This window comes from Neltuma alba, unplaced genomic scaffold (assembly GCF_004799145.2).
Source record: "Neltuma alba isolate B1F8T4 unplaced genomic scaffold, ASM479914v2 tig00007904_pilon, whole genome shotgun sequence".
In the NCBI taxonomy this organism is placed as follows: Eukaryota; Viridiplantae; Streptophyta; class Magnoliopsida; order Fabales; family Fabaceae; genus Neltuma; species Neltuma alba.
The window spans coordinates 12,786-32,320 of NW_021634898.1; the positions used below are offsets into that span (position 1 = coordinate 12,786).

Sequence of the window (19,535 nt, forward strand, 5' to 3'; positions counted from 1 at the left end):
TAATTAAACGCTTCCAAGTAGAAGCTGTTCCTAATAACACGGGCCAAATCAATCAGTAGTAGTAGTAGTACAAGGCCCTTTTCTGCGTCATGTTTTCATCGAACAGAAAGTTGTTGCAGCTGCTAGAACTTATTAACTGCTTAATTTCTTCTATTCCGTGATCTAATGGCGGATTCTCTTCCCAAAGTCCATTTTGTTTTCCCGTCCAACCATTCACGTAGTCCCCATCACACGCCATCACCTTCTGGGTTTCTTCCATTTCCATCCCAATATTGTGCAGATCATCATAGTTACTATTGGCAGCTATCATCTGTTGGACCATAGTTTCTTGATCTACTCCATATCCAGCAGCTTCAGCTTCTTTCATCACATGACTCAGCTGGCTGCTATTATTATAGCTTCCGTGCGAAGGGCTACAACTAGCTGCGACTAGCTCAATGGGACTCATCAAGCTTTCTTGGGGTTGATAAAAAGAGCCAGCTGCAGAAGCACAAGAGGAATGGCCGTTCAAAAAACTTGCCGACGAGAAGTAAATGGACTGATCAACTCCTGAGAATGAAGAAGCATAAGGGGCGTGGCAGTAAGAGTTGGTGGTGTCTGTGAATGATAATGGTGAAGATGCCGATGATGAGGATGAAGATGGAGTTGAATTCGGGAGAACTGGTAAAAGGGTGGCTTGGTGATGATGATCGGAAGGGTTCATGCACATCAACTTCTTCTTAAGCTTGGTGTTCCAGTAGTTCTTAATATCGTTATCAGTCCTTCCAGGCAACTGAGATGCTATTACTGACCACCTGCACTTTGTCATAATGAAGCAATATATATGTTAATGCTCAAATCATCAGATCTGAATTTTCGTGAAAACAAACTCTTTGGCTGCTTATCTCCGGATACTGCCCTGACTCTTTGTTGAATTGGAGAGCCTACCTGCTTCCGATGCTGGCAAAGAGGCTGCAGATGATCCTGTCTTCATGATCGGAGAACTCGCCGTGTTTGATGTTGGGACGGAGATAGTTGAGCCATCTTAGTCTACAGCTTTTACCACATCTTTTGAGACCTTACCCACGAGAAATCCAATCAGTAACACAAAACAGAGGGGGGGAAAAAAGCAAAGATCCTGGAACATCACTATCTTCTCTGCTGTGTCAGAAGCTAGAGTCTCATCATCTCCATACAAATTTGAACAAGAGATGGAAAAAAAAAAAAATCTCACCAGCTTTTTGTGGGAGAGCAATCCAGTTGCCTCCAGTTCCATGTTTCTCTATGTACTCCTTTAGCTGTGCATCTTCTTCAGGAGACCATGGTCCCTTCTTTACATTGGCCTTGTCACAGCAAGGAGCTCTACCCATCTGTGAAAGTGGTAGGTTCTTGTAATTGGGTCTGATGGATGATAATTGAAAACCGAGGAAGTTACTCTTTACCAAGGCTGCTTAAGAATTGTGAAAGAGAGATGCGTCCACAAATAGGCTTGTATTTTGCAGGAAGAGAACCAGACCAAGCTGAGTTATCCACATAAGAAGCTTTTCAATCGAGAGAGAGGGGAAGAAATAGCACAAGTCAAAGGCCACACGGCCTCTTACGACTGCAATCGTTTGACGCCCAGAAACTTGAAGAAGTTTCGACTACCATTCATGTATATATAGCTCTTGCACAACGGCAGCCAAGTTTTGGTTCACGATCATATTCATCAAATATCAAAAATTTAATTTTTTTTATATTTTTGTTTTTTAAATACTTTTATTTAATAGATAGACAATTCAAAATAAACGTAATCTTTTTAAACGCAAGTTCTTTAAAAAATATTTTTTTATTTAAAAACCATTAATTGAAAGTTATAAATCTAGACCATTAAAATAATATTTAAATGGTATAAATTTTATCATAGCAATGAGTATGATAATATTTATCACTGTAATTGGCACGGAAAACTGGTTTTCCATATAATATAATGGCAGTTGTTACTGCCTCCAGTGACCCTTTAAAGAATTCGAATTTTACTCCATAATTAAAGTTATCATTGAAATTTGGAGGAATGGTCCATTCATTAAGTACGTATTTTCAAGCCATGGGCCTACGCTTGTCAAATTGGAGGTCCAATTATGTGCTGCCTCTCCCCTGTCGGCGTTCTCCATATGGCGCCTCTAAATAGCTCGATGTTATTTAATTAAGGATTTGTTTGGATTCATTATCATATGAATTGAAATAAAATTTCTCTCACATATCATATTTTGTAAATCATAATTAAAAATTTATTTATATAAATTATTTTAAACAGGCCTAAAATATTATTGAAAAGCCTATATACTAGTAAAATCTACTGGCTTTTGACTAAAATATTCTCGTTTGTTAAGTCTAGCTCAAATAACAAAGGCAGGGTGGGATATAGAGAAATTATTATTTATTTTGCTTTTATTTTCTGTCACCCTCCAGATGACTCTCTCTGATTAATTAGATTAATTAAAAATAATTTCAAATTCATTAAAATTATAAAGTACAAAATATGACTAGACAGTAGACGGGCTGAAGACTTCAGCATGTATGCCGAGGATGGAGTGTATTAGTTTACTTTGCCAGGGATGAATGAGTCTTCTCAAAAAAAAAAAAAAAAAAGAATCAGCAGTGAGTCACCGACTCTTGTTATACTCTTTTACTGTGTCTTGAATTAGGAATTTAGGATTCCCTTTGTTCATGAGAAAATTAGGTGCTAGGAAAAAACATCTAAGATATTTTTCAGTCGCTCCATCACATCGCGATGATAAGTTATTTTCTAATAGTTCGAAATTTTCCTTATTATTATTATTTCATTTTTTTTCTAGTCTTTTAATCTCCAAGATAATTATTTTACGCAAAAAAGTTATTTTTCACATGTTTTCTATCAAAGACATTAAAAAGATTTAATTGTGACATTTGTTATTTCAAAATTCGACATTAAAGAAATGTGCAAGGCAGCAAAAATGGTCATATCTTTTGTTTTGTTTTGGTTTTTTTCCCCGAGACTAAGCAAGAATGGTTATATCCCAATCATAATTCATACATTTGTAGGAGTAGTCAGAGAAAAAGAATATTCTCTGCATTTCAGCCGGGTGCCAGGCTTATTATACAGATTCATCCAATTACTGCCAAGCAGATTTCGTGAACACTGTTTTGCACAACAATTTAATTAAATCGGTAATGTTGGATTTTTTAATTTGGAATTTAGAATTATTGATATGTTAAATTTATGATGTTAATTAGCTTCTTTATTAAAATTTTTTACTTAATTTATATATGCTCACAACATTTTATTAATGCTCCGACCATTTTCAAATACTTTGGGATTTTTATTTTATTTTAAAATAATTGTCACATTAAAAAATATTGATATAATATTTTCTTGAATTACCCTAAATTTACTTAATTATAGTCCAACTCACTGGCTTCGATAATTAATAAGAGTGTTTCAAAAAAACAATACTCTTATAAATAACTAATTTAACTAATTTTTTTAATATATATAAATTAATTACTTGGCTCTTATATTAAGGATCAGGAATAGTATTCATATATAATCATTTGATTAGGTTGTATACATCTTTTTAAATTATTTATTTTGAAAAAGGGAACACCTCCATAAATTATACGAGAAATTTACAGTACTATAAATTGCAGATTTTCCAATTTTCTACCTGTCCCGCAAAATACGCTTTCATGTTTACGTAATTGTTACTCCCTCATTATTTATCGTTAGAAGTTGGATGAACAAATTAAAATTAAGGAATATAATTAATACACCGGATTTCCTTTTTTTTTTATTATATCCTTAATTTATTGTATGCACTGTCTTCGTAATTATTTGCCTCACCTTTTAGTAAAGATAAATATGATGATTGAAAAAATAATAATTAATATTATATTACTACCTAAGAGCTAGTTAACTAATTTGAGTAGATTAAAAAAATTAATTAAGTTAGTTATTTGTAATAATTAGATGTTGTCTTTCCTAAAATACCCTTATTAATCAAATGTATTAGTTAAGACTACTATGTGCAACTAATACAATAATTACTTTGAGAGAAATAGATAAATATGAGAGATAAAGTAAATTAGAGCCTTATATTTAAGACAAAATTAAAAGTTAAACTAGTTCTTATATTAAGTATTGTAGATAGCATTTTTTGTGAAAATACTTTTTTAACTTTTTAAATGAAATATAAAAATATTATTTCAGTTCTAATTATAAGATTTTATTTTTATACTATAAATAATTGAGAGGAGGAAGTATTTTAACAAAGAAGTGACAGATAAAAGGAAAAGGGGGAAGCACACGTATGCATGTATTGATTGCTGTCCAGGCTCCGAATATAAACTGGCTTCTTTTTTTTCCCGGTAAACAAATACAAATTGGTTTTTCAAACCAAATAACTTTGAATCCAACAAAAAAAGCCCAGAGAGAATTAAAGGGGAAAACGAAATATACGCAAGCAATATTAAATCATGAAGCAGAGAATATTTCTGAGACGAAAGAAAGGATGATAGAATACAAAGGCATGCGAAAATTTTTAATTATTTTTTATGTTACTTTTATTCTAAAAAATATTTTATAAATTTATAACTGTAAAGAGAGTCTCCGAGTCTTTCTTTTCTTCTTGTCTCGGCTGTTTTTGTTTTTGTTTTTTTTTTTTCCCCTCTCCGGGTTTGGAGAATTGGAACAGAACTTTCTAATTTGCGATGCGGAGCTTGCAAGCGTACAATTCCACTATTTTTAATTAGCAGCTGAGAGAATATGCGGTGACGATGCCACATGGATTCCCGCACATTATTTATTTGTTTATAATTCGTATTATTGTCTTTTTTGTTAGGAGAAATAGATCATTCTGTTGTGAAATTATGATCAAAATATTGTTAACTAAAATTTAAACCACTGTGTCAAATCTCTTTTTTTTAAAAAAAAGTACATTTTATTCGCTCTCTCTTCCTAAAAGCATTTTATATATGTCAAGACAAAATTTTTTTCATATATTTATTTTGTATATTGTAAAATAATTTTTAAAATTATGGTTTAGTTTTTATTCAAATATTCTTGATACTAAAAACCACCGGTTAAGCTTGGAAGTGGGAAGATATAACCTGAACAAAGAAAGCTGGCAAAAAAAAGTTAATAAATTTAACATGAAATATTTCCCGAAGTGAGGTTCCATCGTGAAACAAAGTCCGAGTGTTTCTCGCTATAGTCTTAGGTCAGATTCTTCATTTAATAATGCCGTGCGAGGGTCCATAATATTCTTGAAATATTCTTTTTCCTCACTGTTGTGGCGGGAACGGCTGGCTAGTGGGGCCCAGAGGTTAACAATATATATAATCTTGATTATTATTTATATATCGATGTTGATGCCTCCGCAAAATTATTGTGCTTAGCCACCATCCATCCTCTTGATAATTGTATTGTTTTATGAGCAGTTTGCTCAATTAGCAGTAAGCACTTCAATTTGTTTACATATTCTCTTTTCCTGTATAGTTGAAAGTAAATTTATAATAAATTTATAATAAAATAATGAATGTTTGATTAAAATCCTAAAGTGGTAATTACTTCCACTAAGATATTATTTATCAGATGTATAAACTTATGACTTTCATGAGCATCCAGATGGTAGGCTAATGAGATTGAATGCAATTGATAAGATGCTTGCAAAACAATCATGGGGAATATTATACTATACCCGGCCTTTGATATAAATTTGAGTAGGTTAAGAAAATTAGTTAAGTTAGTTATTTGTAATAAATATGTGTTGTTTTTTCTAAAATATCCTTACTAATTAAATGTATTAGTTACAACTATCATTACTACAAGAATTACCCTAAAAAATAGTAAATAAATATGAGAGATAAAATGAACTGGGGTTTTATATTTAAAACCAAAATAAAATAAAATTGGCTCTTATATTAAAGACTTAAGATAATACTCCTCGGTCCTAATTATAAGACCCAATTGACTTATTTGAGGAGATTAAGGAGTAAGTTAAGTTGGTTATTTATAAAAATAAGTGTTGTCATTCCTAAAATATCCTTACTAATTAAGTATATTGGCTAAAACTATCATTATTAGAAGGATTATTTTGGAAAAAAATGCATAAATATAAGAGAGAAAATGGATTGGGTCTTATAATTAGGACCAAATAAAAAGTCAATTGGGTCTTATAATTAGGACCGGAGGAGTAGTTGGATTGCCTCTGACCCTTATTATCATGGTCGGAGCATAATAGGGGCTTATATATATAGTAGACAGATATAGATATAGAATAAAGAGTTAGGTACGTTAGGCAACCAAAATAAATATAGATAACCAAATACAATCACATATCATAATGGATACACTTTCTTGACATGAAAACGACGGGACACATATTTACGATTAACTCACTTTTGTTTTAAGAGCGCTTATTATATGATAATAGTAAATGTAGCAGTTATTAATAAAATTGATCTTTATAGTATTGTGTAATTTTTAATAAGGTTTTTGCGTAAAATCCATATATAAGAATTTGGGTTTAAAACCTAGCTGTCATGTCCGTGTAAGCGTTTTATTTGTAGAGCATTTGCATGTTTTGTCTTTGTAAGCACTCCTTGAATTACAAAGCTTGTTCAGATCTTCCCAAGCTTTCAATAATTAGCTCATCTAAATTTTTCGGTGAGGTTGCCCAAAGAAAAAAAAAACTGAAGACAAGTAATAATGTTGTTCAAATTAAATTTGATTATTATTATTTTATCTATTTCACTTGAATTTTTAGAGCCTTTTTCTTATATATATGTAATTCAAAGCTTTCATCATAGGATATATATATACATATATGTGCGCGCGCGCGCATGCATATGTATAAATTGGATGGAGACAATCACTTGTAATTTATTGCGCTGCCGCGAGGGATGCATGCAGGAGCATATACTGCTCAAAGAAAATTAGATTTCCCAATTGAATTGACCGTTAGCAAAACCCGCCAGTAATTGGCCGACAGGTAGTGTGCCTTGGCAGAAAATTAGGATGAAGACAAACTTATATAAACACTAAAATGGTTATTTAAATACTTGTTATCCTCACTATTCATTTCGTTTATTAATTCAAAAAACTTAATTGACAATTCTTATGGTTTTATTTAATTTTCAAGCAGGTTTTCATTTTTTTTCCTCCTTATAATCTCTTTATTATTATTATTAGTATTATTTATTATTAATACCAGCTGTTTCTAATTGAACGACATCAAATTCATGTCAATTTTTAATTTGAGGTGTATTTCACTTTTTATCTATATTAATTTATAATTAACATTCACGGATTCATTATCTTTTATTTTCTAGTTCAGGTTTATTCTAATTAAAATTTCATTATTTATTATTTATAGTTTAAAGGTGAATTATTTTATTTTTAAATTCTCTATTTCACTTGAATATTTTAATAAAATATAAGAAAAAATAATTTCATTATCTTTTCTTCGACAATATTGATTATCTGCTTGAATTAATAAAATATTAAAACTCATAACTATGAGAAACAATACACATTCTGTTTTATCAACAAGCTATAAGTTAAGATGATAAGTAATCTTTTTTTTGTAAAGAAGAGAGCAAAGTTCAAATTTTGAGAAATGCATTTGTTGAAAGGGCTCTAATTTTAACATTCTCAGTCCCATAGAGATTAAAGTCTCAAGTTCAAAGTGACTTGAAAAAACTCTGAAATTACAGGCACAAAAAATATATATTTAGTTTTAATCTAAATAAAAAATGAAATTTATGACTTATAAACCAACATGATCCTAGTTAATATATACTATGAATGCTCGCTCAGTCTATTTGGGGGGGGGGGGGGGGGAGCAATTGATGCAAGCAGCCCATGGAATAATTAAATGCCAAGTCAAAGAAAAGAGACGAGACACTTAAACTGGTGTGAGATGTGTTGTCCGTATATGAGCAAATACATGGCGAAGCGACTGGTGGGTTTATACATATAGTTGTATTTTTGTGGTACGTACCATTGCGCATTTAATTTCGCAGATGCAATATGATTCACGTGTCACAGCTGCCCCAGCCCACTCCCTCTTCCTCGTATTCGGGAAAATTTTATGAGCCACAGGAATCGAACAAATTTAGGTTATTATCATGAATAAAATTTTTAATGAGAGACTTTTTCTCCAATTCTCCATTATTCTTTGCATTATTTTTTTTTTAAAATTCTCCTAAACTAAACTTTTTCCCAATCTTACCTCCTACATATTTGCTAATTTTCAATTTTTCTGCTGAACACAAAACATGTAATTACTTTTCTTTTTTATTTTTTAGACTTATATTCACGAAGGTGTTTATTATTTGCATTTTATTGTTAATTAATAATGATGTATCAGTTGGCAAAGAAAATGATGTATCACAGCAAGTTGTCTGTGCATGTATTGTGCATCTACCTCAAACCTCGTTACATTTTCTGCATTTAAATTTGAGGGACCTGATTTTAAATCATGTCATTCATAATATTCGTTTAAATGATCTGTGATTTTGACATGGCACCAAACACGATAAGCAATGCGATTATCAGGTGAAGCATTCGCCTATGAATACAATGGGCCAGATGGCCCAAATCCACATGTGGATCTTTATCTGGGCCTCACGTGGCCCAACGAGCTAAAATCTCTGTAGGATGGAAGATGTCGTGGTACTTGTATGGTTAGCCGCTCCAATTGTTTACGGCACTGTGCCCACTAGCCAAATTAGGTTACTTGTGTCTTAGCCACATTGTTAAGGATCCGATTATAGTGCTCATCAAGTAATGAGTCTGAACCGTCCAGATCTAATTTCGATAATACATATTTAATATTTTTAAATAATTATTTTAAAATAATTTTTTTTTAAAAAAATGATAGTTAAAAAATTATTTTTATTTTTTATTCTATACCCATTAAAATAATTATTTCAAAAAATAAAAATAAAACTAAAACTGAACTATCCAAATCTGATGAGTTTAGGATGTGTACCAAGACTCATTCGGATGTTAATGTTCTTTACAACAATCAAAACCGAAGGAAATAAACATGCATGCATGTGTGTATATTTAAGTACATGTGTATCGATATACTGACATATCATTACTTTTTTTTTTTAACTCTTCATTTTCCTCGAAAAATTCCAAGGCTACAAGTGTTGAACTAGGGTGCTAAGAAAGTAGGAAGCAGAGACAACAAATTATAAAACATCAAGACCACTTTTATTTTGCTCATCCAAGTTTGACTTGGCTTCTAAATTTAATATAAACTCTGACTAAACTATCGTACAAGCGGACAACAGGAGAATTAGGTGGGGTGTCAAGTCTCAAGAGAAATTCGAACGTCAAAGTTTACATCGAAGACGATGATAACAAAGTCCTTTCTTATCCTCAGAAACTGACCCATTTGGTTGAAACGAAGTAGGCTGAGGAGAGAAAAAAATAATGGAGGGTAACCTGACAATGGGGTGCGGTTGTGGTGCCCGCCCAACACTCATCACTTGACCAAGTAATCTGAATTGTCCAGATTTATTCTGGAGGGTTCAAATTTAATATTTTTAAATAATTATTTTAAAATAAAAAAATTATTTTTAAAAAAATGATAATTAAGAGATTATTTTTATTTTATATTTTATACCTATTAAAATAATTATTTAAAAAAATAAAAATAAAACTAAATTTAGATCGATCCGAGAAGTTTGAAGTTCTCATCCATCTTAATGAGCACCCAAACTCATTCACCTCAGCGCTAAACGCTTGATATCAAGACAAGGAATTCTTGTGTTTCTTTTGGGGGTAATACGACTCTAAAAATTTAACAAAACAAAGGATCAAACATAGATACAGCAAACAAAGCTGGGAGATATATTTATGTTGTAATCTGGACAGAAGCAGCTATTGCAGAGGATGTAGTTAGCTTCATTAACTAAATGGTGCAGACGGAGGACTTCCTATGAAAAATTAAAGCCTATATGGATAAGTGCTATGATTTAAGCTCATCTGATAATTCAACAAGAAGGGTTTGGTTGTCCAAATCCCAAGTCAGAGTTTTATGTCATCAGTTTCTGCTATTTTTGTTGTTCTACCGAGGCAGCAGCTTTGACTCCCTCTCCATGGTTCTTACAAGAATGCCAAAATCTTCATAATCTTAGTCTATATCCATGAAAGCATCCGACCCAAACTTCTCATGTAATGCTTTTACAGCTGACTCAATGCCTGCTTGCTCCTGCAAGAACATTACAAAAGCTAGCATCATATCAAGAAAGGTTACTTCTATTTCTGAAGCAGGATTCGGTGTATGGAGGTTTTAACATACCTTTCCTGTGAAACTTATAACCAGAGGTCCATATCTGGATTTGCGGTAACACCCTGTACGTTGAAAAGATGAAATATAACGGGAAAGAAATAAAAGCAGAGCTCTGTGCTGCTCAAATTCACCATAGTTCACAGATTTCGTACCAATGTAGAGATCAGGACACTCAAGACAAAGCTTTGTTAGAGGTTGAGCAATTTCCGCCTGAAGTTTACATAGCCCAACGATTAATTGAGATCAGCCCAAATTGTTGAAGAAAAAAAACTCAAAGGAAAATAACAAATAGTATGTCAATGTCACAATAATTATAAAAATAACTTGCATGATAATATTTGAATTCAAACATTTGGCAAAAATGAAACCTATCGCGTACTTCTGGGGATATTCTCTTATTGTGTGCAGGTACTGAAAACCGTCAATCTTATTTTTAAGACCAACTGTTGGTATGTGAGGGTGGGTGTGTGAAATCATGCCAGATTTATGATTATAGAAGTTAAATAACGAAGGTGGCTAACACATACATCTGAAAGGTTTGTTGTCACGTTCTTTGACACATAGGCTTTCAGCAATGCGAACAGGTCAGAAGATTTTGTCAACTCAATCAAACAGTCCCATTCCTCTTCCAGCTCCAAAGCATCAGTTGCACAAAGAACTACTACATTTTGACACTTTATCTGCAGGAAACACGTTAAAACTATCAATCCTTCAACCACATGATATAAATACAGATGTTGGTGCATAGAAATTTGTTTTAATGAAAATAAAACCAAAATTTGCCAGTTTCTTCCCATAGGTAACCAATCTTCTAGTTATTATGATATTTTTGGATTTTCTGTTATTTGAGTTCCAAGGGCGTACCAAAGGCATAGATAACTTGTCATGATGCAACAATTCGGTAATGCCTTCAGGCAATTGAGCCATCTGAAAGGTGAAGAACAATAGAGATGAATGCAGAAGCTCATTGTCAATTTAACTTTAAAAAAGGATACGTTAGATAGACATGAGATAACCAACTTTTCTGCATTAAATTACCTTATTCCAGTCCCCATTGCACTGATCACCGATAGTATGCCTAAGATATTCTTCGAAATTTTCATCAGGAGCCTACATTAAAAGCAAATGGCCAACCATTTCAATGATAATGTTATACATTATAGGAAGGAGTAACCATAGAAGGCCATATGCACTGCTTAGCCAAGCCAGCAGAAGAAGCTTGAACATCATTCAGGGATGTCAGGCTCCTTAAAGAACCACTATCACGAGGGGCTGGATGCAAGCATATTTAGGGAACCGCTATAATTTCCTTGAGTGAAGAATGTAACAGTTTAATGAAGTTACGCACCAGACGAACACCAAAAGCCTTGGCTATGCCTGCTAATGTGACATCTGAATGCAGTGGACCTACACCTCCACATATAGTAACCTACAATAAGCAAGTCAGATGTACAGCGGTACAGGCCAAACCACATTTCATCATTAAATTCCATGAAAAGAACACATAATTCGTAAATTTCTACCATATCACAAGTAGATTTCTGCCGTTCAACTTCTTCAGCAAGAGAATCTATCTGAGGCAAGAAAAGAAATCAACAATGTTTATATCAGAGTTTAATTATCTGGCCTAAGCCCAGTAAATAAATGACTAGTTATCTCCATGTTGATTGCAATACTTTCAAAGTGCAGATATCTGCAAATCAGACTGCTTAACATACACACAGGTGAGAACTGAGCAGATATAACTCACATTATTGTGAACAACAGAAACTTGTGACACAGACCAACCAACAGAATGCAACTTCCTACACAAAGAAGGTCCCAACTGATCCTCAACAGTACCAAACCTGAGCTATGAGCAGAGAAAAGAAAACAGCGAATTTATTAAAACACTTGCTATGAAGGATAATAAAAAAAATAAATTGTGCACTGCAAGTACACATAGCGGAAAATTTTGAATACAGATTTTGTCTTATCATTGCTTTCATCATTTTATTATAGGTTTACGCCATAGGTGATATAATTAGTAGTATTAACACTATCCAATTCCAAAAGAATGCTTACAAGTTCCTAAAAGATACAGTATCTTATCTGATATATAATCCATGTAATACAGACAAGGTACTTACAGAATCTCAGCCCCCACAACAATTACTGATGCTGTGAGTAATCTAGTTTTATGCAAGTCCAAGCTATTCAAGCCATTGCTATTAGCTGGAATTTGTCTCCAAATAGATGACTTTTTAGCCCTCCCGGCCCTCTCTAGTCTTCCATCAGAGAGCATATATGCTGGTTTGAATTCATTGGAAGAATTGCCGATGCTTAATAATGCATTGGGAACAGTGTCATGTGTGCTCCCTATTGAAGTATAACTGTACAAGTAAAGAAATGGTCGCTCAATAAAAATCCCAAAACACTCATAAATAACTAATGCGAAATGAGAACTATGATGGTCTAGTTATTAAATTTTGAATCAAAGATCTATAGACTCAGAATCATAACCTGGGAAGAAGCAAGTTTTTTCTTTTTAGCTTTTCCTTAAAGAAGAGGAATAAATTACATGTGGCTTGAAATAAAAATATGAAAGCAAAAGCATGTCAATGCATTGAAGCCAACCGTAAGGTCTATCATATAAGGAGTATTACCCTTGATCATAAAGACTGCAATATTGCACTTTGCAAGTTAGAAGGAAGGCCCACACATCTCTGCCGTAGAAATATAAGAAGGTTAAGACCATTAAATCTGTCCTAAAATGAACTGAATGAAGCAACTTACACCATCACATTCCAAGACCAAAAGCATTAGCATACTGATGAAGAGAAAAATCTGAGAAAGAGCAGAGTCAAATTAAGCAGAAAATTATAGTAACAAAACATACATTGCCTGTTTATTTAGTTAGATTGTAAGTTGTGAATAGTTGTTAGATATTTAAGGGAACATTGAGTTTAAAAAAACACAAAAGAAAAAGATTCAACATCAACAGCAACTTAACCTTCAAAATGTTTTACAGAAAGAAGCACAGAGTTAATTATAAGAGATTTTCTTTTGTGAGTATGTGAGTGTGAGTGAGGGGGAGAAAGCATCTCTATCAGATTTGTTATAACATCAACCCACCCTTCATCTGTGACCTGAATTTTTCCGGTTAGCATAAGAAAGAGCATAACCAAATTTGTGACCTTCTCATTGTGCCATATGCCATAACATTATACATTAATTTGTACCAAGAACAATGTTAACCAATATATTGCTGCGTCTTTCTTCTAAATGTAAGAAGTGGGTAAAGGATTGCTTAAAAGCCTATTAAATATTGTGCGTAAGGAGGTCTGCCTATTAATGGTGCTCACAACTGACATGACAAATGACCGCAAAGCTTTTTTTTTTTCTTTCACTGCTGCAATTTTAGGGTCACTAAGCATCTTGCTCAAGAAATTTTCTATGACAGCCCCTTCATCGAAATTTAATATTAATATAAATCAGTTAAAAGAAAATCATGTTTCTTGGGATCTCTTAAGGCTGCTATTACTGTTTAGTTATCCAGATAGAAGTTAAAATAGAAAGAAAGTACCATTAGATAAAAACACAACTTATGACTTTATTGGTAGAAAGTACTTAAGAGAAACAGCATATAACAAAATCCACTACCTGTATGACCAATCTAAAATGGGATTCACTCTCATAAAAGGCGGCCACCCAGGTGAACTAGGTGAGAATTGTTCTTGACCTATCTGCAAGGCGGGGACAATCATCCATTAATATGACAACTAAAATTTCAATTTTATATAGAAATGATTAAGTATTGGGAAAATATCAAGTTAGATGATGTGATATTAAGCTAAAAAGGAAAGAGTTATTTTGGGATTGAGAAGGGGGGAAAAAGATACCGCAGTAGGATCGCCGATACGGACTCCAAGAAAAATAGCTCGAATTGGCTTATTTTTTAACAAGGCCTCCAAACCAGACTTAAAATCTAAGCAAATATTGTCAATTTGCAAACCGTAGCTGCTCAAACAATAGTTACTGGTTAGTGCTACAATCTTCAGCAGAGACCAAACCCCAAACTTTAATACAAGAATAATTTTAAAAATAAAAGAAAGAAGCGAGCCCAATGTGATGCAAATATGATTGCAGTTTAAATTCAATACTACAAAGTTACAAGAAACTCTGCTCACATGGCTGCTGTGTCATGGGTAAACGAGTTGATCTCTGGAAATGCACAAGGACTCTCAAAATAAATTGTTCGAATTGGAAAATCTTTTAGACTTCCATTACGACTATTTTGTCCCCCATCATGCAAGAAATATCCAGCTCTGAGTAGGTGCAACAAAACCTACACATCAAGGCTCAATTTCACTGTCAATGAGATCAAGGATGCAAACATACGCTTAAAGATTACACAAATTTAAACTTACTGTTGAATCCTTTCCACCATTGAAGCTAAAGGCGACCTCCTCTATTCTGTAAGAAATTCATTTAGTGCAAGCCAACATCAGCAAGCTTGCATATTTCAGTACGTTATGAATTCTTGCTTATCATATTTCCCTTTCCCTCCTCACCCCTCCCCTTCTCTTCCTCTTTCTCTCTATCGTTAAAACAGGGGCAGTCAGTTGTGATAAGATTGATGACCATCAGCATTCATAAATTGCTAAAATGTAGTCAAAATGAAACATTTGCATTTATGCTTTACCGTAGGCAGGAATGAATGGCAAATGAACCTGCCAAATACAGCAAAAGAGGGGAAGGGGGAGGACCTCTCTGTTCTACTCTTGCGGTCAGTTTTAATCAGTCAATAAGCGGCTGCCCAACATAAACTATACGAATTGTTGGGTTGAAAAGTTTTGACATGAATAGATATCCATCAACATTGGAGGCCTACTTATTTGACTAGTTTTGGAACAACCATAACATCTTTCAAGCAATGTTAAGCAACGAAAACGAGCAAAAACAATAATTCACAACCCAGGCAAACAAGAAAGGAAGATAACAACCAATCTAATGTAAATCCTACATAGTAGAATAATCCCATCAAAGGAGATAAAGAAAAGCTTACGAGTATAAGGACAAGGCTCTCTGAATAACGTAGATGGAGTTATTGTACTTGGTGCGAAGCCTTCCATCGTCACACTCCCTGATTGCCTTATCGATCTCCATTTACCCTGGTAAACATAAATGTGAACAGATTGGTTTTGGTGGGGAGCTAAAGCAAATAGGAATGCAAAGGTGGCTTACTGTGGCTGTTTCATTTTCGTGTAAAGCAAACCTGGGTTTTCGTTTGAATAAAAAATAAAAATCTCCTTTTCCCAGCCAACAAATGATGAAGAAGTGAGAATGACCTTGAATTATGGGCAAGCTGGGAATCGCAGTGAACTTGTAAAGTGGACAGCTTCAATGTCAAGTAATAGAGATGACCGAGATACTGGGAATGGCTGCGCTGTTGTTCCCTTTTCTTCTTTCCTCAAATCAAGGGAATGGTGAAGAGATACTGGGAAGGTGAGGAATGGGCATGTAATAAATATGAATGGTGCAGGTTAGTTATCTCCATATAACACAGAAACTGAATGAAATATAGAGGATGAAAATGACACTTTTAAATTTAATGCTTCGCCTTGTTTTGGTGTCTCGTTCTGTTGTTGAGGACCAAACTTAACGGGTCGGATCCGTATGGGATGTGGATCAGCGGATGACGCATTCTTAACGAACCAAACTTTTATAAACACGAAAGATTCGTGTGAAAAATGACGGGAAACAAAATCACATCAAATCAAATATCAAATAATAATAATAATAATAATACTCCCTCCTCCTTTTTTACAACATACTAATAAACCCACTACCTAAATTAAAAAATTACTTGAAATTAATTAAAAAATAATAAGCATGTAAAAGAATAGAACTTATTTTTTTTAAAAAAGATCTTTATTTATGAAAAGAATGTGAGTAAGATAATTAATGCATGCTGACATATTAATAATTAATAAGAGTAAAAATAGAAGATAATACTAAAAATTTGATATAGGCTATTAGGATCTCTTATAAATAGAAGTGGGTTGTTTCCAAAAGAATTTTCTTATATATAAAACCAGGAATAGCACATAGTTTTTGGAAAATAAAAATAAAAATAAATGAGTGATGATAAAAAAAAAAATTTAATACACATTCGCATCATTCTGCTGACAAAAAACAAAAGAGCGCCATTTAAGAGTTTGCCACCATCTTATATATTACAATGAAAATAATATGTGTATCTATGTTCGGACTGCCGTATGCCCGTATTACGTTTTCATTTCGATGCAATTACTTGCACGATTTTTTCACGTTTCAATAAATATCTAGGTTTTTATGTCAGACATGAACTAATATGAACGATGTAAGTGTCATGAAACACCAAAAAAATGCTGCCAAACAAACCAGAAAATTAAAAAGGAATAATTTTGGCCTCATATCCTACCACCTTATCATTACTTTGATGCTTTATAGGGGGGGAAAAAAAAACGTCAAAATTGACTGCAGAATTGGTGCGCCAGCTACATTTGTGCAGGGCATGAAGCATAGAATCTACTACTTTTAAGCCTGCAAAAAGAAAAATCCATTAAATCTTGGTTTAAAGTGAGGGTTTCTTCTTATGTTTCCTTTGAATTTAGCGTTGTTGGTAACCATAACTAATTAATAATCGCCGGGATTGTTCATAATCCAATCGGTCCGAAGAGAACCAGTCTTACATGGCCAGCATGCATGTTTCCAGCTGCCTATAATGCAAATGGTGAATCTGAGCAAGTTATTTGGGAAAGTTTTCAATAAAGTGGAAACCTTGTTTGGCTAAGTTAGGCATGTGGTTGCCTTTTAATTAGTTTGCCTACGTTGCATCTAGGGGTGTTCATGGGCAGGGCTGGGCAGGGCATGCCCCCTGCCCGATGCCCGGCCCGAAAAATGAGCGGGCTGCATTTTGCGGCCCGCTGCCCTGCCCTGCCCATAGAAGCCCTAACCATTTTCGGGCTGGGCAATAACGGGCTGGGCAGGGCGGGCTTCCAAGCCCAAATAGTGATACCTTGGTGAAAATTTTTTTAGTTAAAGTAAAGGTATCTTATAACAATTATAAAGAAATAAATACTTGAATAAACAATAAATTCAACAAATCAATAACTTTGCTTTGTCTTAAATTGATATATCTTTTAATATAACACTAAAGTGAGCTTGCTTTTGCATCTTTGTAAGACAACCAACAATAAAAACAAACTAAAAGATACTAAACCAAATTAAAAAGATACTAAGAAGGAAGAATTACGTATACCACTAAATGTATTTATGGCAAATAAAAGAGGGGAGAATAATATATATTATTATATATTATATATTATTATAAGTATTTTTGGCAAAAAAAAGAATTATAAATATATATATCACGGGCAGGGCCAAATGGGCAGGGCAGCATACCATGCCCGCAGCCCTGCCCTGCCCATAATATGCCCAGCCCAAAAATGCCCATTTTTCTTTGGGCTATTTTTTTTTCGGGCTGGGCAGGGCCATTTTCTTGCGGGCTCGGGCGGGCATACCGGGCTAGCGGGCTTGATGAACACCCCTAGTTGCATCCATGAATTTGCTTTCATTTTATAGTCAAGCCTGATCTTGAATTCCTCTCTCATAAAGTCCTAATATGCTTATTTAGTTCTTAACGTAAGAACTGCTTAATTAATTTAAATTAATTAAGAAATTTATATAAATCAATTAATTAAAACAAATGTGACCCAATTTCTCTAAAATATTTTTGTAGTGAAAAATAATAATAAATATAAAAGATAAAATAAATTAAAATCTTATATTTAGATCAGAAGAGTACAATGTTTTGGCGCAAGTATAATTTACTAACGTAATACATATTCCCCTTACTGTTTTGGTTGATCACGTGCACTTCCTTGATTCCTTCTCTCTCTTTTTAATATCCGTCGGGTGTCTTTGTCGTATATATGTCCTTTGCAATCTACAACTGGATCTCCCATATACGGTGTGAAAATACAAAGCCCAATTGGGCCCAAGGAGCAATTCAATATTGGCCCAATAATCAAAGCCTACAATACAATTAGCCCAATTCTCCACAAAGTGGTCCTTGTGAGCTGTGATTGCTCTTATAATTATTTTATTCCTCAGAACTGATAGTCTGACTTTCATTCGGCCGACAAAACCTATCATACTCATAGGATTACCTAAATAGATTATCCCCCAATTAAGGGCCTGTTTGGATGCTCTAAAACCGTGGTTTCAGAAGGACTTTTCCGCAAAACGAGGTAACCTCCTCCACATATTTATTTCGTAATCCGTAAAAGCACTTCTGAAACCATGGTTTGGTTTTTATCCAAACACTCCCTAAGTTCCATGCACCGATTGACCCATACCATGCCCCAACTTTTCAGCGAATCCCACAGGTCTGTGCTGATTAATGAATTCTTCACTAATTTCAACTTCTGCAATCAAAATTGACTGGAAATTATTAGCTCAGAAAAAAAAAAAACATCAAACGTAAATATATAAAATGATCCATTTGTAAGCAGTTGTATTTATAAAACACCACAATTATTGTTTCATTTCATCCCCCGTTTTTGTAAGAAAAACTATATGTTTTTTGAGCCAGATATCACTTGGCTACTTTTCTCTCTTCATTTTCTAAAATCTTCTTTTTAGCCAATAAACAAGCATTAAGCCCATAATGTGAAACATAATTTCTCCCTTAAGCATTACATTACATGAATTTTTAATAATACTGTGCAGAAGATAGAGTACCCGCGAGTCTGAGTGGCTGGGCACTTGGGGAAGCATATAAAGCCAAGCCTTCACGTGACATCCATATATATATATATAGTGCAGACCAAGTACTTGGGAAAACAACCAAACAGCTTTCATATTCATGGGGTCTTATAATATTAACTTGCGAGGACTTCAGAGGTGAATATTCATCTTCATTACAGTTCACTCAATAATTGATCCGCATCCAAATTTGGGCGGGTTGCTTCGCTTTCAAACTGCTATAATCAGAAAGGATCAAATCTGCAAATGAAGAGAAATCATAACTTGATTCTTTCAAGTCACTCATGGGGCTAGGATTATGCTATCATTTGGCTTGGCCTATATAGTTGTAGCTTTTACGGGTGATTTTACAGGAAAAAAGAAGTAACCACTCACCATCATCGTCATCATCAGAAGCAAATGCAAGCAATTCAAGGCACCTGTGAGCATTTTGAT

General features: G+C 33.8%; 2 protein-coding genes across 5 annotated transcripts; both read right to left on the bottom strand.

Annotated features, from left to right (window-relative positions):
• LOC114753396 (transcription factor RAX2-like) lies at positions 1-1,598 on the bottom strand. 2 transcript variants are annotated; one of them, XM_028942086.1, is made up of 4 exons: positions 1,422-1,598; positions 1,214-1,349; positions 928-1,057; positions 1-794 (listed from the first exon to the last, which is right to left on the bottom strand). In XM_028942086.1, the coding sequence occupies exons 2-4, from the start codon at positions 1,347-1,349 to the stop codon at positions 53-55; spliced, it is 1,008 nt and encodes a 335-aa protein (XP_028797919.1). In that variant the 5' UTR covers positions 1,422-1,598; the 3' UTR covers positions 1-52. The 2 variants fall into 2 exon arrangements, with proteins under 2 accessions (XP_028797919.1, XP_028797918.1); XM_028942085.1 differs by having other exon boundaries at positions 1,214-1,598.
• An 8,235-nt stretch (positions 1,599-9,833) lies between these two features.
• LOC114753400 (FAD synthase) lies at positions 9,834-15,713 on the bottom strand. 3 transcript variants are annotated; one of them, XM_028942091.1, is made up of 17 exons: positions 15,638-15,713; positions 15,355-15,460; positions 14,717-14,762; positions 14,477-14,634; positions 14,189-14,306; positions 13,950-14,032; positions 12,953-13,012; positions 12,437-12,679; positions 12,058-12,154; positions 11,831-11,881; positions 11,656-11,736; positions 11,346-11,417; positions 11,172-11,234; positions 10,835-10,987; positions 10,460-10,517; positions 10,317-10,369; positions 9,834-10,226 (listed from the first exon to the last, which is right to left on the bottom strand). In XM_028942091.1, the coding sequence occupies exons 2-17, from the start codon at positions 15,453-15,455 to the stop codon at positions 10,149-10,151; spliced, it is 1,515 nt and encodes a 504-aa protein (XP_028797924.1). In that variant the 5' UTR covers positions 15,456-15,460; positions 15,638-15,713; the 3' UTR covers positions 9,834-10,148. The 3 variants fall into 3 exon arrangements, with proteins under 3 accessions (XP_028797924.1, XP_028797922.1, XP_028797925.1); XM_028942089.1 differs by having other exon boundaries at positions 10,317-10,517; XM_028942092.1 differs by lacking the exons at positions 14,477-14,634; positions 14,717-14,762 and having other exon boundaries at positions 10,317-10,517.
• Between the last annotated feature and the right edge of the window lie 3,822 nt (positions 15,714-19,535).